Here is a 19,075-nt window from a genome sequence, read left to right as displayed (position 1 = left end):
AAAAGAGACACAGACGAAAATAAAAAACATCCACACGTTAAGATCAAATATCTACGTATCTTATACAGATCATACAGTGTTGGAGCACGAGGAATTTTAATATATTATATAATATAATCCCAAAGTACCTATTACCAACGTTGAGAATATTATGATAATTTAAAAGCCTTGTACTATATTTATTAATATTTGTAAAAATAAAAAGTTGTATTACTATCCATTTTAAAGTTCTAATATTATATCAGAGTATTTTAAAATAGAAATAAATAATTTGAAACTATACATACATTTGATTGCGTTGCTTTATTGTTTTGAACGTTTATTGATCTAATTATAATTATTTATAAAATATTTCAATACATACACTTTATAAAATTATAATTTCATTAATAATAATTTAAAGATTATCTTTGTAAGCAAATCTTGTTGTGGGAATAAGAAGAGTTCATATTCTTTAACAGGAAAAAAAAGCTGTTCATAATTAAATTATAATTTAAAAAGCGTATAGAGTTATTGATTCAATTAAAAATTGATTATTAATAATATTAATATTAATTACTTACTATCGTAAAAGTATTTTAAATATTTATGATTTAAAAAGAAATGTCCGTTATTGTTTTTATTATTAATCGTATGTTCTAAGTTTTTATAAAATATAATATATGTATATTGATACGTTTCGATACGGATGTAACGCTTCTGTTAATAGTACGTATTTATTATTATGGTTTTCAAACAGCAAAGTAAAACCATATGTTTCTCATGATGCTTCAAAAATGTAAGTTGATAACCATATCAGCGGAGCTCGGCGCTGGACGGGCGCAAGATCTGAGAGATTCTGAAAGGTTATTTCGACAATCGAACCGGGAACAGCTCAGAATTTGTGGCTTTTGATGTAGTACTTTAATAATATAGATTGTTGTGCAAATGACATACTTATTTTGTTTGCCGCAAGGGTTTTCATAAAAATAAATATATATTATACTACTTGTATGTATATTATATTATATGCATAAATAATGTAAGTTGGCATCAAAGTGAATATTTAAGTTGCCTGAAAAATTTCCACCAACAAAGCGGAATTGACCGTTAGTTTTCGTAGTGCACATTATGTATAGAAACCTAGTACATACACATACACACACACACATACGTGCATTTATATATTTTAAATATATTTACATTCATACAGAGGGAGAGAGAAAGAGAAAGATAGAGAGAGAGAGAGAGAGAGATAAAACTTTCTCTACAAACACTTTATGTTTTTCAAGTACGGTATGCGGTTATTTATGGAAAGTTTTAACAACATTTCAGGCTTGTGCTCCTGGGGACTGATTCCGGAAATCTTACCCAGTACCCTATCCTTAACGATGCGTTGTAAATATAAATATATATTTTACTTCTATTTATATTTTAATTTAGAAAGAATACTGTATAATAGTATAATATAAACTTAAAGCGTGAATAAAGTATAATGAATAATATATATATATATATAATATTATACACACATCATGACTGAGTATTTATGTACAATTAGCAATATTATATTTATTACTGGAAACAATTCCCGTCATCGACGGTTTTATCAATAATAATTACGGAACACGGACGTGGCTTCATAAACTATATGGACTAAGTCTTGCTGATTAAAACGGAAATGTTATTGACGTTTTTGATGGCATGAATGTTTATAAACTTTAATATTGAAAAGGAAAAATAAATAATCAAAAAATATAAATTGTAACTTTTTTCCCCTTCTCAAAGAGTTGTGAATTTTAAGTAGGGTAACTTCAACAATGTACGAATACAAATTTTAAAAGTAAATTACGTAAAATATCTAATTTATGTGTTTGGATAATATTTTATTTCGTATTTCGGACACCGTAACCATAAGAAAATAAAGTAGGTATTGAGATTTCTTTTGTTTTTGTTACATTACAGTGTACACATATATATTATGTTACATGAATGATTTACTCATTTAAACTTAAAAACTTTTTTCATTTTCTGAATTTATTTTATTTTACTTTTATTTGTATACATAGAACTTATGTTTTTAGTGGTATTGGAGTGAAAACAAATGAGCGTTGGACAATTGTTTGAATTGTGACTCATTTATTAAACGACCGAATTATAACATTAATATAAAAGTTTATCCTATCAGCAATTTAGGATAAAAAATGATAATAATGTTCATAATATGCATACTATCAGCAATGTAAGATAGTATGCATATTATTAACATTATTATAATTTTTTCTCGTAAAACAATGAGATATACAATATTATTTTACCCCAAAAACATAAATTAATAATAAACGTATATAAATTAATATCAATAAAAGTATAATTTAACTACTAAATAGTCAATATAACGGATGTACTAATTATGGTTGTACAAAATAAATGAATTTGAAATATAAATAAATGTAATAATATTATAACTATTATTACGGTTGCTATAGTTTATTGAACTATTATAAACATTACATAAATAAATATACTACACACATTAAATATAATTATAATCATATCTATATTAAATTGAAAATAAATTTTCAACTAAAAAAATATTATTGGATAGTGTAGTGCTGCTCCAAAAAGCAAAACTGTTTAGAATGGTGCAGCAGGTTTGAATTTAAAACATATATTAATTAATTAGAAGAATAACCATGTATCAATAAGATCTAACGGCGATTAAGCTCTACGTTTAATAACGCATAATACTTTTGTATTTTCCCTAATCATAGACTAACGATTAGTTAGAATTGATGGAAAATACTATAATGAGTTAAAATACAGTTATATAAAGATTGATGTTTTTCGAAACGGTAAATATGAAATCCTTGTTTGAAAAATACAACATCGCCGAAACTGGGTGAAATATCTAACCTAAGTATTTCGATTGTTATTATTCGACGACTGTTGCAACCGAAATATGTTTTGAAACTAAACATTATAAAATACCAAAATTAGTCTAAAACAGTTCGCTTTAAAAATTGATTATTTATATAGGCTTATCATATTACAGTTTTACCTCAAAAATATCTTAAGAAAATGTATAAAACAAGAAATTAGCCATGTATATTATTTATTTTATATCAACGATAATCTAAATCGTGTGATGTAAAACGCGTAGAAAATATAACTATTAAAATATTAATATAAAAAATAACGATATTTTGTATCTAGTTTTGATCTCTTATCGTAATGAAAATTGTTTGCATATTTTTTCTCGAAAAATCGGAACTTTAATTTTAAAAATTTTAGGACTTCGCTTATTACGCCTACCGGCTCCAATCACTGCGTGGCACTTTTCGGGAGGATGGGGCTTCGCCCCAAGGGGAATTATAGTCTAAGCCTAATCTAGTTTTGTACAAACCTTAATACTGTTGCAAATGGGATTACGCTCTGTATGTGAACCTAAAACCTCGCTACGCGAGTAAAACCCTGAATTGTCATTAATATATTATAGTAGTTTCCATCATAATCAAATATTGTATATCATTATTTTATATTTATTTATTTAAATGTATTATATAAATTTTTGTTTTGGGTGAAAAGGGAATCGGCCTATTTTAAATTTGGTCGAAAAGTGAATCGGCCGAAAAGGGAAGGGTATGGTTTTGGTCGAAAACGGACTCGCCCATTATTATGTATATTATAAATACGTGAACGTCACTCAACCCAGGGGTTGAATTACAAATATTTGGACGGCTTGTCGTGAAAATGTTCGATTGCGACAATGCTGAACGCAATCAATAGAGTAGAAGCTGGTTATTAGGAACACGGATAATTGATACAATCGCGTTATTGAAACAAAATATTTAGGGACGGATCGGCCGTATTTTAAAACATTTTAAATCATTAGGATTATTGTAACAACACATCGGTTATTTAAAACAATTAGGGCCAAGTTCGTCGACTAATTTCGGTTATTTGGAAATGACCAATGTATTGTAATTACAATATACTTTATTTTATGTCGTTACTATCGTTGTGAACTCTCACATCGATGTTGCAGAGATTCCAACAGAAGAAAATATCTGTAATGCAGTTATGAAATCTCAAACAATTTAACAGGCTGAAACTGACGACGAACTATAAGTGTCCTTAGTAGAGCAGTCCTGCACCGTGTGGATAAAAAAGACTTTGGGAAACAATATTGTTCTTATGAAACCGTGATCATCAAGTTACTCGACGCAAACAAACACAATGGTTCACCGAACAATATTCATACCTGTTATTATATTACACACTGATCGTGCAGTCAGACATTGAGCATGAAGTTATTTGCATAACATGTGGTAAATATTGTCATTAATTATGCCGTATTTTAGATGAACAATAATAAATTGTAATATAAATACTAATATTTATCGTTAAAATGTTTTAACTACTATAGACGAAACAATTTACTGGTTTTAGTATAACTACTGTAATAATTCATAATTTTATTGCAAAATTAATTTGAAAAACAATTACTTAAGTTCAAACTTTTAATCACGTTTGAAATCGAAAGAATAATATTTGTGTATAACTATTGCTATGAGTATTATCGTTAAAATTATTTATCTGTAATATATTGTTATATATTACATAACTAGATATATATTCTAAAAATATCATAATTTTTTTTTATGTGACGAAGGTGTCAATTATCCAAAATGGTCATTTCGTTTGTTTCATTTTCCAGACACCGTGTACTTAGCTTAAATGCGTTATTTGTTTACAATTTATTTATACATTTTAACGTTTTTATGATCCTTGATTTAACCGAAGTCACCATACCTGATAGTGAATTATAAATGTATACAAAAGAATCAATACATAATTTCCAATAAAATTAAAATGATTTCTAAGAGTGTTATTATTATTTTCAGTTAAATAATAATAATTTACGATACTCCAAGAGTATGCCTATTGGTTGCATTTATTTCGATTTAACAGCAGATGGTACGTCTTGGTTCATAAAATACATATACAATTAAATTTTTGTTGAGTTGAATCGGTTTATGAGTAGGTCCAGGCACGTATAGATTAAATTAATAAATAATTTAATATCATAAATAATAAAATATGATTCACAACTCACTTCGTACAACGGCAATCGGTCGCATATCTTGACAGACTGCCTCCGTATAGCTGTGTTATAATATTCGTATATATGGCACACTCGACATAAAGAATGTGCCATCTCAACATTTATTGCTGACTATACTAATGAATGTATATATATATATATACTTAAAACTACAATATGAATATAAACTAATACATACTAAATATACTGGCAGTATTGTTTAATTTCAACAATTTCGTTTGCAATCATCTTCCATGTGAAGCTTATAAGGGTTAGAGTTCACTGTCATTATGTCGTAAATGTGTATTATAATTTATATAGGTATGAATAAATGAGCAGTTAAGACCTTCACCTAAACAAGCAAATAAACTTACAACACCGACCCTTATTTGTCTTGTCAGTGGGCTATAAACACTACTAAAACTATTTGCGTTCATTGAAAGTTATTTTCGTATATGTAAATAATCTTAAATTAATCATTTTGTGTGGTTAAGGGTATTCACGGATAAGTGTACTCGTTTTTATCCAACGATTTCACTTAACAGCATAATATTATATCATTAGGGTCAAAAACATGTTTTCAAAAAAACTTAATCACAAACAATTATTTCAAACATTAAAAAAGATAAAGAAGAATATCTTTGTCTATAAAGTACAAAAATTGTCTCTACCTATTTATTTTATGCATTCCTAAACTACTAAATCAATTTTAATGAAATCTGGTACAGAGTTATATCAGACCTCAGAAAAGCACACATAGGCTACTTTTTGCGCCGCAAAAAAAAAAAAAAAGGAAAGGTTATTAAGGTTAAAATAGACATAAGTATATCTGATAAAGCCCGAACAAGCAGTAATTGTTTGATTGTTGCTATAACAACCGAAAAAACGATAAGGACTCACTGTTAAATACCGCAGTGTGCACCAAGAAAATGTTGAATATGTATATTTTACTGAAAATAATTACCATGAACAACAACTATCTTCTCTTCCAAAAACGACAATTCTTAAGATAACTTTTTTTGACTGTATGGCTATATTTAACATTTACTTATTACAATATATTATAAATTATTATTTTAATTTCGGGTGATTTATACTTAAAATTCATAGCTTCTATAGTGAGTAACACCCAATTGGAGTTGAACACTCATAATTTTCTTATGTAAGGCCGGGTTTTAGTCACTCATTGATCATCGCTACACATTAAAAACAACAAAATGTATGAACTTGAAAATTTGCATATTTATACAATATAGACGTGCAATAAGAAGAGGTTTTAAAAAATATTGGTGTCCAAAAAGACCATAATGGACAACCGGATAACTCAGCGTCCAACCAAAACTACCATACTGATTTATTTGAAATGTTGTTTTGTTTGTGTCCTTATCACCAGTTATACCAAATTAGGCTTTAAATTGTGTAAGGAATAATTTATTAAAAACCATGTTTCGGCCAAGTCTGTTCCGTACGAATCTGGATAATTCTGATATTTTATGTATGATATATTGGTACACATGAAAAGTATGCACGAAACACATTGCGGAATATTTAAATATTTTATAAACAACATACTATTATACGTTAATACATATAAAATATAAGTACTCATATTTTGGGAATTGTAGATAACGAAAATTTGATTTTTCACTTGAACCTCTGAAATAAGCAGTACACTATCGTAAATCCGTATTTTATGACGTGGCATTGTTATCATAACACTTGCCTGTGTATCCAATATTTTATTATTATTAAATAATATGTGATTTAAAAAATGTTTAGAACAAAATATAAAATAAAATAGAATGTAAGATTTTGTAAATATCATTATATACGTAATAACTACAATTACCTTGGGTTCTACTCTGAGTGTGATCAGCAGTGAAAATGTATTAGGAATACTAACTGAACTGAGTAAACTATATCCATTTTGACTTCCGTTGAGCTTCCCGCCAATGGCACGTACATGATCTCCCGGTGAGATCAGTTCCATAGCACCTGTACCGAAAACAATGAATACCTAGTTTAGCGTTGCATAGTGCAGATGTTGCAAAAGGAAAAAATTATATAAAAATAATAGTTTAGAGTAATAATTAAAATATTCGAATAATTTGTTAGTTTGTTATTTTGTAAATTTTGCATCTATAATTTTATATTAATTTATTACATTCAATCGATTGCTTTATTAGTTTAATTTACTGTTAAAAACATCTCTTTAGTGTGTTGCGATATCGTGTTATTTGGTAAAAACTATTTACCAAACAGTCATAATACTAGGTATTATATACTTGAATATTATAATACTAGATAACTAGGTATTGACGTCAGCTAAGGTGAGTAAGTTAATGAAAATAATTAACACAAGATCTATAAGTCAAAAATTAACAATTAACAATTCATAAATTTAACTCGATCAGTTAAAAGTTAATAAGGAAAAAAATATTAACTTAAATGTTTAAAAAAGGTTATTTATTGTTTTTTAATTAGTATGCAAATCACACGAAAAGTGACTAGGTTCTTTGAAAAGATCTAATTTCTAAAATCATAATAAACAATTTTGTTGCATTTTTTATCATAGTATACAGCAGTGGTACCAAAGTGTTTAAAAAGTACTATGACATTTTACATCAAGGAGCCGTTCACTATCACATTTATTTATCTTTATAGTTAAAATTTTTTATACAAACATTCTGTATCCACGGCCAGAACCCAATATCCAAAGGTTGTTCCCCAACCTACAAAATCTAATATGACCTCTAATGTACAGTGTAAATGACCATTTTACTTTACATTATTTAATTTTTATATTAATATTTACGTATAAGCGAGAAATTTCAACATTTTTTAACTTATTCGATAATTTTTAAATCAACTGTGAAAAGCTAAGCTATGTCAACTGCTGAATAAACTAGTTAAGTTAAATTAAAAAAAAAAAGTTAGGTTAAAAAGTTAATAAAAAAAATTAACTTTTTAACTTCATTTAAACTTTTTAACTAGTTCATGCCTACCTTCGGACGTCAGTCGTATATATTTAATTTAATTTTTTAAGCCCTTCTGCTCCAAATTTCGAAATATTAAATAATTCCAAGGTCTAAGATAATTTAAATACGTATAATGAACATGTAATAATCGTTATACCGTCGCAAGGGAAGTCGTTGCACTTTCGTATTTCCTTGTTATGGCCTTGCGTGCATTTCAGACATCGTCTGTGTCGGTACTGCAGCCCGGTATCGCATGATACGTTGCATGCCGACCAATCGCTCCAATCGCCCCATCCTATAAAAAAAAAAAAAAAAACAAAAACAAATCTGTTAGAAAATTATGTACGATACACCGGTTTCGCGTTAAATCTTTAACAGTACAGGTGTTATTAAAATTGTTCACGTTTTTGGTACGTAACTACTCAACGGATGTATTTTATATTTATTTCATATTTTAAACGATAATAGTCGTTGATGATATGTCTAATAATGAACGCAATGCTATGGCTTTTTATTGAATGTCTACAAGCATCTTTGGGTACATATTGCGATTATGCTGACGTTTTAAAACGTAATTTAAGTTATAATGTCATACAGAAATCGTATTATATCATACGACTAGAGATGGAATGTTGATGAGTTATATGAACCCACTATTGATGTACGCAATTAAATAATGATGACGCTTCAAAGGCATTTATATTTAAGTCTTAAATACACATTTGTACATGGTACTGGTAAGCTTCAAAGCTACTAACCGATCGATCAGCGTACTACTTGAAATTAAATAATATTTAATCAAAAGAGTTGAACTACCCAAGTGTCTTATAGCAATAGTTTGTGAAAATAAATACATCAAATATGTATTATAAGACCGTTCAACAGCTATTTTTATAGTACCGAAAGATTTTCAGCCGAAGATGCGTTGACGCATAAAAGTAAATTGATTCAAATCCTTGAGAGATCTTCTGAATACTCATCCACAGTATAATACGGTTTTTACGCGTGTACGCTGGTTTGTAATTTCAATTGATTAATCATGAACATTTCTTTGATTTACATTCATTTGAATATTTATCAATTTTAGAAGGAGAGCGACGGTATGAAAAAAACAAATGTTATTACATCTTATCAATCCTTTATTTAACTTACTATGCCCTGTGAACAGGACGACTCAACTTCTAAATGAAACGGAATATATTGCACTGATATTGAATTGCACAGATGGAAATAAGAGTAAGTATAGAGAGAGAAAGAGAAAGAAACTTGATGGTTTAATATAATATATGACTTTTTGCCAACAAATAAACCAATTGGATACAAACATCAAACAATATTAATAATATTACAAAAACAGCTTAAATAATAAACCATTCGTTTTTGGTGTTATCGACATACATAAATGTTGATCATTATGATTATCATTATATGGGGGTCATATATCACATAAATTATTAAAAATATCAGAACAACTCTTTATATAATTAACTGTCGGAGTGTAATAAGAATGTAAGATCAATAATATTAGACATTATTAGACCGACCTATAGTAAAAAGAAATAGTAACTAACGTTTAGAACAGCAGCGGATTCAGAGTCTGGGAACTGTGGGTCAAGCCATTTCAAGATGCCATTTATTGGGGATGAAACTGAATTAGAAATGAATACCTTGTAAAAAAACACGATATACTCATAAAAGTATAGGTATAAGTATATTTATATTACATTTTAGAATTAGTGATACCACCGATAATGACATATTTACGATTAATAAATATAATTTAATTTTATCAGCACAACAAACGTAAGGAATAAAATATGATTTACTTAACTTTCTACTAAAACGATATAATTTAAAATATAAATTATGAATTGAAAAATTTTAAATTCTGAATATACATGGCATTCATTTTTCAAGTAACTCAAATGAGCAAACTGTCTAAGAGTCCAAAAGGTCTAAAAAGAGAAAAAAATTTCCAAGAGGCCAATTTTGTCAACAAATATTAACTGTGGGTTAGCTGACCACTTGAACCCCCCCTAGATCCGTCCCTGGTTTAGAACTTCAATTAATTGTAACTTGTAGCCAGTAGGTAATTAAATATAATTAATAGAATTTAGTATAATATTATACTGTAGTCTACTATCTACGATTATAACTTATGACTAGAGTTAATGACTTAGCACTTATCGCACGTATCACTACGATTTACAAATATTTCGACTAGAACCATGGAACTTAAGTTAATAGGTCTATCGTCTATGGCTAGAATAGTTCTTTAAAATGGACAGTTATGCTTATTCTTTATAATCTCTTTTCTATGATACAACCATGTTACTTGTGTGGCCATCCTCCGTCGTTTTATTACTGTTATCACTTATCAATGTTATCTACCATTTATCAACTATCACTGATTTTTTTTTCTTTTTATACCACTTGTATTTTACTTTTTTATACATCAAGTATAATACGCCTGTATAATATGATATTATACAATATGTATTATACAATTTACATCACTGTAATTAACAAATAAGTACCAGTAATTGCAACAAATAAAATACCTTAGGGTAGAGTTAATATGCAAGCGAATATATACCACAGAATGATGTGTCATCTATTGATTTGTAGAAAAAACGATAGGAAAATATAGCGAGGCGAAAATATAACTATATAGAAAATATAGTAGGTAGTTAGCAGGTAGAGTTGGGCGCATTGAACTAATTTATTGGTAACAATTAAAATATAAAGCACACATCGTTAGCTAAATATTGTAATGGCAATGATAAGAAAACAAACTAAGAAGAGTTCGCATAAGCCCGGATCACTAATTATAAAATACACATTTACGTAAAAACCATATCTGGGTCAAGCATATTAATCTCTTGAAAGGACCACAGTCTTTTATGGCACGTTATCATGAGTCAAGTTTAGATGACCGATTATAGTTGATCAAAAAAATTGAATATAATCTGTAGTGAGAACATTTGTTCTAATAAACTTGAACAACTAATTAATTGATCAAAAAGTTTGACCCAGTCAAACTTTATCGTTCAAGTAATGAGTTGTTTTCCAATTCCTTTCAAGTTGAAACCTGGCTTGACACGTGAGAAGATAAACCTACACTACAGTTGATTCAAGTTGAACTTCATTTGTTTTCAACCAGAGGGCAGTCACATGTGCATTTTATATTTTATTTTGTCATTTGTGTTTTTTTTTTAATTTTTAACGTACTAAATATTTTTAATTTTAACCCAAAAATGACGTTTTTTACAACTTTTTCACATATTAATTAAAATAATTTTTAATTCTACTTTCACTAAAATACTTATCGTATTTATAATTTTACATACAACTGCTTTCGACTCAATTTTCAACTGTATTGATAAATGTGACAAAATAAGCTCGACAATGGGCTCGACAATGGGCTCGACTATGTATCGACCGAGTCATTACCTGTTAAACTGAGTTGAAAATAAAATTGAAACATGTTCTGTTACAATGTGTGAACAAAACTGATTCAACTTATATTCAACTTTTGTTGATCAACTATAATCGGTCAACTAAACTTGACTTATGAAAACGCGCCTTAACACAAGAACGGGGTACTAGGTAGTCCCGAACAAATCAATGTTCAGGTGTGTTACAGTCCGATCATAGCACGCACGTTCACGCCAGTATACTTGTCTAATTAAATAAATGTTTCGTACATAGGTATTCACAATAAATAACAGTTAACTTAAATTGAGTAATCATTTGGAATATCCTAACCATGGATAAGAACCGTAACCAAAAAGAACCGCTACTGAAACCGGTTAACATTTAAAATTTAAGAACCGTAACTGAAACCGGAACCTTTATTTCCAAAAATGAAAAACCGTAGCCGTAACCATAACCTTAATTATAAAAGTGTTAATTTAGGTTAGTTATTTAGATTAGTAAAACTATGGTAATGACTATTTTGTTTGTCCATTTGTCGGTTCAGAAAAATAAAAGTCAAATCTTTTTATGTTTTTATTATTTTGTGTATTTTGTGTTGTAAACTGTAATAATGTAATGCATATAATAATAATATATAAAAAGTAAATTTTTAATATTATTATTATTATTATTATTGTAATTTTATTAATATATTACAATACACAATGAGTATTTCATCTATTTTGTCTATTAAGAATTAAATATAATTGATATTTATAAAAAAATTGTAGCTACAACAGTAGTCCGTTTTAACTTTGATTCCTAAGTAAAATTAAATTTTTTATTAAAGATATTTTTTCGTCAAATCATAATATTTCACAATATTACAAAATATTTTACAAATTCTTACTATGAGTTGAAATAAAATAACTTAACCTAACTCAAAGAAATACAATAGGCTAATATATTTATAATTTTTTTTTTTTTTCTATTCATAATACCTTCTATTTTCATGAAATGAAACAATTACAATATAAACAAAAATAAATAAATAATTTCATATTACTTTTTAATAAATCACTAATAATCAGAATTAACCGAAATTAACCGGTTCTAGAACCCATAATCTTTTAAAAACCCGAAACCTAAACCGGAACCCTTAAAAAATTAATTGAACAACCAAAACCGAAACAAGAACCGAAAAAACCTGTAGGTTCCAGTCCCTGATTCTAACACACATCCTTGTCAGAACTGTTGTATCGGGGGCACACAACATTGGTATAAATCATTTTCATTTTATTTACTACATACATGTATATATATTTTATAGTTGACTATTTGTGTAAATATTTAGATGATTATACTCGGGAGCAAAAACTAAGGATGTAAAAAAATATTAATATATTCCTTCGTATTTAGCATCAGCATACAATTATAACTATGCACGAGTAATTTACTTTAAACATTAATATAATTATAATTTAATTTAAATTGTACGTTTAGTAGTTTCATTTCAATTTAATTTTTTTTTTTTTTTAGTAACATTTCTGGTAAGGTTATTTTATTATTAAATATTTTTTTTTTATAATTCTGTAATGATTAAAATGCCTTATAATTTAATAAAAACTATTGTATGAAGTAAACAATTAAAATAGGAATTGTATTAAACACAAAAATCACTACCTGTTTATAACGGTGTACTAACATGTTTTTAAGAAATGAACAAAATATATGGACGCAATTTCTTATTAATGACATAATATAATTAAAGGATTGCAGTAAGGTTGGTGAAAACGCGAATTTAGTTACAACTCTGAGGAAATTTTAATAAAAGTAATTTATTATTAAACAAAATGTGATAAATACGTAAGACGAAGTTCTGTAGCTAAATTGTATCCTTTTGATTGGTTTCATGTTAATATTATGTTATAAATATTATTGTACCACAAATATTTTTAACTGTAATTGAATCCCTTCACTATATTTTTCCATTACAATGGATATCACTTTATAATTTTATGTCCTACTTACTTATACAGACTATAATACTGATTACAGCATTTTAAAAATATTGAAATATTTTCTCATTCGATAGTTAAATTATGAGTGTTGACTGTACAGGGTATATTTTTCTAAATCATAAATGTTATCAAGAACATAATTCCGCCAAAATAGTTAACCTTTATCACTTATTTTATTAGTTATACGTGATAATACGTATGTCCATTGTAATGGGCACTAGTAGTTTCTGCTACACTACGGCTCTTTTTGACTGCTCGACACTCGAATATTTATTGGTATTAAAAATCGAAAACAATAAAACAATAGATATCATTTTATAGCTTTTTTTGCATATTATGTGTCATTATGATAAACGTGTCTCTAATATTCCTATTTACAGTGAGTGGCGTAGGAACTTTTTTTAGAGATTATTATTTTATTACATTATTATTCCAATCGCAACGAATTTTTATTTCGATGATGTATGACCGAATTTGATCTGTTGTGTTATGATGTTCGAAAAACAAATTTTAATCATCTTGGAAAACGGAAAAAATTTGCATTTTTTAATACATCCTCCCAGTGGTGTAGCCAAGATTTTTAAATGGGAGGGGCTAATCACTATTTTGAATAAGTAAGGTAAGAGAGGATATGACAATTCACCCTTAACCCCCCACCATCTACCACCAAGTTTTTAAATGTAATTCAAGCATTTTAGTATAGTTTTAAAGATATTTATTAATATATAATTTATAATAATAATAATAATTTTGGTTTCAGTGTTTAGTCATTTGCTCCACTCTGACAGCTGCATCCTCACAGGTGAATTTCTGGCAAATTCAGTTATTATTTCACTTTCATCGAATTGCTCTTTTTTATTTATATTAGCCATAGCTAACTTATTCTGTTTTCGTCTGTTTTTCCACATGGTATTTTTAAAAAAAATTTTAAGTGATTAAATGCAGAAAACGTTCTTTTCGGAGTGGAAGAGGTAACTGGTAACGTGGCGAATAATTATAAAAGTATTTTAATATAAGGTTGAAGATTAGTGTAATGAAAGTGTGAATCAAGAGCAGAATTCGGTTTTGGAATAGTATTTGGACTCCATTGTTGCCTCCATATGAACAAGTCAGCTCTGATTGTAGACGAGGTATCATCATGGAGATCTTGGCACATATTTTAGCAGCTTTTATAATATTTTCATCGTCATACATAATAAAATTGGCCGAAATAAGTCTTTCAAGTGGCATAACATCAATAAGCCTTTGATTCTATTAAATAGTCAAGATACACTATACATATAAACATGGCCTATGGGGGGGGGGGGTGCTATAGCCCTTTAGCTCTCTCCCCCCCTTGGCTATGCCACTGTATCTTTCATTGCATCCAATTATAAAGTAGACTTTCTAGAAGAATTTGAGAACGACAATTATTCGGGGATAGTTGAATATAAATATTTGCAATTCAAAGGTTCAGAAATTTTCGATGAACCTGAAAATCTATCTGAGCAAAACCCAAAAACGGGAAGCTGGGGTTGCTGAAAATCAAATATTAGCACAATACAATGAGGACGAATCTATGGATTCCCGTCCGTCGACATCCATCTGATTATCAACCAAATCATTAGAGTTTAGCCTACAAAAACTGTAAGCAGTGAACAATTTGGGCATTATCTGGAGTATGATATAAAAAAAAAAAAAAAACAAAGTGACTCTATGTAAGAAAAACCAAAGTGTAAAGGGAAACATACGTCTTATGCACTAAGTGTAATATGCATTTAAATTTTACAAAAACAAATAATTGTTTTTCCTACTATCAATTTAAATTATTGAACATATATATTTTTTAATAACTAATCTACTATTGTTATTTTTTTTTTTTTTTTATTATTTACTTAACATTTTATATTGTTATTATATGTATGATAAGGATTTAGGATTTTTTTACTATAAAGAAATGTATTTTATGTATTTCCTCTGAACTCCTGGTGTCCATTGTAATAAACACGTGTATATATTTTTTAATAATGTTCAAAAAAAAAAAAATTAAAAAAAAAGTTAGGATAATATATTGTAAAATCACTGATTACAAATATACAAAAAAATATTTTATTTATACCATTTTTTTTTAATTTGGAAATGAAAGGGTTAAATGGAACTAATCGTTTTATAATTTAGTAATCATAATACAATACGAAAAAATAACATTTGAAAAACAATAATAATCACAGTAAAATCCTATTATGTATTGTATTCAAATTGATATAAATTTTAATGAAAATGAATATTTTGTTAAGAGACAGTAAATGCAAGCGTATTTTATTTGAAAAATGAGAATTTAAATTTGAAGCAATAAGACTTATCTGCTATCTGATGCAAGTAGACTTATATATGAGATTTAGTTCCTTATGAAAATTAATTTTATTAGGTTAAATAATTATACAAGAGAAAATTGAATGTAAGCCAAACTCGTACAGTTTACTAACACTATTACGTAGATAAAAATTATTGAATAATATACTTAACTGGAGTTATAAAATAATCGATTTTATTCGAACATTAAACTATTGTATACATTTACGTGTCAAAAATTTACTTTAAAAACAAACAAGTTGATATATTTATCACAGCGGGATAACAGTTAACTTATTCATATTTAAAATAAATAGTTTTTTTTTTTTGTTTTGCTCAATCTTCAACAATAACACAACAATGTTTTATCATATAAATATTATCATTTTTATAAGAATAATGATGCGTCAATATTTGCCAAAAAGAAAATATTTAGATTAAGTATTAAATCGAGAATAAATATATTGAAAATTAAAAGAAATATATAAGTACAAGTGCACGCAATAATTGTGATGACATTTAATGAAAAGTACAATTTTTTATTTTAAAAAAATAATTTATGGCTGAAAATCGAGTTAAAAATGATTCACAAAAAAAAAAATTTCCAAAAGATTTTTTACAAATTAAAAAAACCAAAGAATATCTGACGTTTGAAATATAATCTCAAACTAGGTAACGTACTTACCATATAGATATCCAATATATTATTTTGTACTGAAAACAGTGAAAATTATAAACGATGATATGAACTATGACGTATGTTAGGACCTGTCAACCAACATTTACAAATAAAGCATAATAAGCGCTCGATTATGAGTGATTAACTTGAGTTCGTTTTTCGAGTATACGAACAGGTTAATAGTTTTATTGAAAACAGACGTACATAATACTCAGTACAGCAAACAGTTTACGAACCGTTTGAGTAACTCGAAACGACAAATAGTGCATACGAATCGTGAACGTAAATGTATATAAAACGACGATATGATAAAATAGAAAATTAATACTTCCGCGTGTGCATTTGTTTCTCGTTCCGATGGATGCAGGATTGTATACAGGAAGAAAGAAAATTGACCGCGGGAACTTGATAAAAATAATATATAGCTGTATCGCTTTGTCTGGCATTCATTTTTTTCTTGAACCATGAAGTAATCACCGGGTAGGAGAAGAGGAAGGTACCCAATATTGCGACGTACGTAGAGGTAGATGAATAATATTTCTATAAAACTTTATATTGATTTTGCGCGCTTCAACGCCAATTTACACAATATAGAAACTGATGAACGCATACCGTTTCGCCGAACAGCTTTTCATCACTTGCCATCCGACGTTTGTACATAATTGCTAACGAATCTCTTCGCTCGAACTAAATTATACGCGTTAACATTATTCAGCGTTAATTTCAGTCGGCCCATAAGATTTGAACAACGAAAGAAATTGCGGGTCAGCATCCATTTACACGGGGTGATTTATTAAGTTATAATTATGCTCCTGATTCTTTTTACTTTAATTTTTTTTTTTGTCGTTTTGGCTCCATGATTCCGAAAGTTTAATAAAACGCGGAAATTGGTGTGAATTTGTACAGAACATATAAAATAATTGGACATATGTGTCCGAACAAGTATTCTATATTATGATATAGGATACTTTTTAATAGATACTTGAATCTGTGTGTTGAAAGTCTTTTCAACATTTTCCAAAATATGTATAATTTAAGAACAAAACATGGGCGATCATATGTATTATTATAGTACTGGCTGGGCCAGTCTGAAACAAACTTTTAATATTCTGCAGTATATTCAATAATAATCGTCCATCTAGTCGATTTGTTTTCCATCAAACATAATGTAAAATCGTTGAAAAATAAAGCCTCGGACTGGTCTCGGCTTAACGTGTTGCGCGCGGTTCCCGGATACCATCTTTATAATAAATGTATAACGAATGTAGTCAAGAAGTTATTATGCGGTGTTATATAACGTATTTCATATTTCAAGCGCGTGATTCGATATCCAATAGTTAATACACTGTAGCGACTTATAAACGCTTGAAGATTCTCTGAAAGGATTGTACGATTCTAACCCTAGAACCAGAAATGTATATCAAGTTTTTGTGGAGCAGCGCTAATATTTGTTGCCACCCCCCCTATATAAGTCAATATCAGTATTAATTATTAAAATATAGGTACCTATACAATTTATAAAATTAATATAGTAAACGTTTAACGTGAATGTCTTTTATTAAATAAAAAAATACTCATAATAAAAATATCCGAAATATTTATGGTTTATAAATATGATCATGATAAAATTAAAGTTTACAAAAATTGAACATTAAAATTAATTAGGAACGTAAACAAACATTTTTGCGACGGGATTTTATACATGAAAACTCATTAATTATATCCTCATTATTAATTTTTATGCAAATTTGATTTTCAATATTTGCAATAGCAAGACTGTTTAGATAACTTTCTATTAATTGTGATCACAAGTAATATTTAATCCTTTTAGGTATTCAGAAGGAAATTTTAGCAGAACATTTGTAGGCAAAAAGGCATAAAAAATTATTAAAACTATGTCCATGTGAGGAAATACGAGTATTTCACTTATATTATTATCCTTTAACAGCATACTGATTTTTAAAACTGTACATGGGAGTTGTATACTTAAGAGGTAGTTACGGAAATATTGACATTTATTAGAAAAATTTTCATCTAAACCATAATTATATAATAAAAATAGTTAAAATTTGGATTTAGATTCTAATTTATTTGACAATTAGAAGGTTAATGGATGTGGTTTATCAAAAAAAAGAAGTCGATGATAATGTTTGAGAATAATTTTATGTTTTTTTTTCTAATTATAATTTAGAAGTTTTTTTTTTAAAGCAGAAATATTCAAACGTTTTTTTCCGTCACTAATTTTACTTAACATGTTTAAATAAATATGCTATAAAAATTACACATGAAAAACACATAAACACACAAGTGAATCTGATCAGAAATTCGTAATCAAACAAAAATGGTATAAATAATGATAATAATATTATTACAAAATACATGAATAATTTTCTAATTATAATCATAATAATTGATGATCAATGGTCGACTCAACGAATGTTTGTACATTATCTTGCAAAACTCGTTGAAAAAATATCAATATTTTGTTAAAAACAAATAAACATGAATCAAATGTATTTTTTTTATACAGCTATAACTTCTTTTACATTTATTTTGTATACGT

General features: G+C 27.7%; 1 protein-coding gene across 1 annotated transcript in view; it reads right to left on the bottom strand.

Annotated features, from left to right (window-relative positions):
* LOC112687579 overlaps positions 1-19,075 on the bottom strand; it is a gene marked incomplete in the record, with an annotated part of 217,860 nt that overhangs the window by 93,003 nt on the left and 105,782 nt on the right. Inside the window, 2 exon segments of the mRNA XM_025560350.1 lie at positions 6,936-7,081; positions 8,222-8,359. Coding sequence (XP_025416135.1) covers positions 6,936-7,081; positions 8,222-8,359 — 284 coding nt within the window.

Source organism: Sipha flava, unplaced genomic scaffold (assembly GCF_003268045.1).
Source record: "Sipha flava isolate LNK unplaced genomic scaffold, YSA_version1 109_pilon_pilon, whole genome shotgun sequence".
In the NCBI taxonomy this organism is placed as follows: domain Eukaryota; kingdom Metazoa; phylum Arthropoda; class Insecta; order Hemiptera; family Aphididae; genus Sipha; species Sipha flava.
This window is presented reverse-complemented; position numbering and strand designations above follow the sequence as displayed.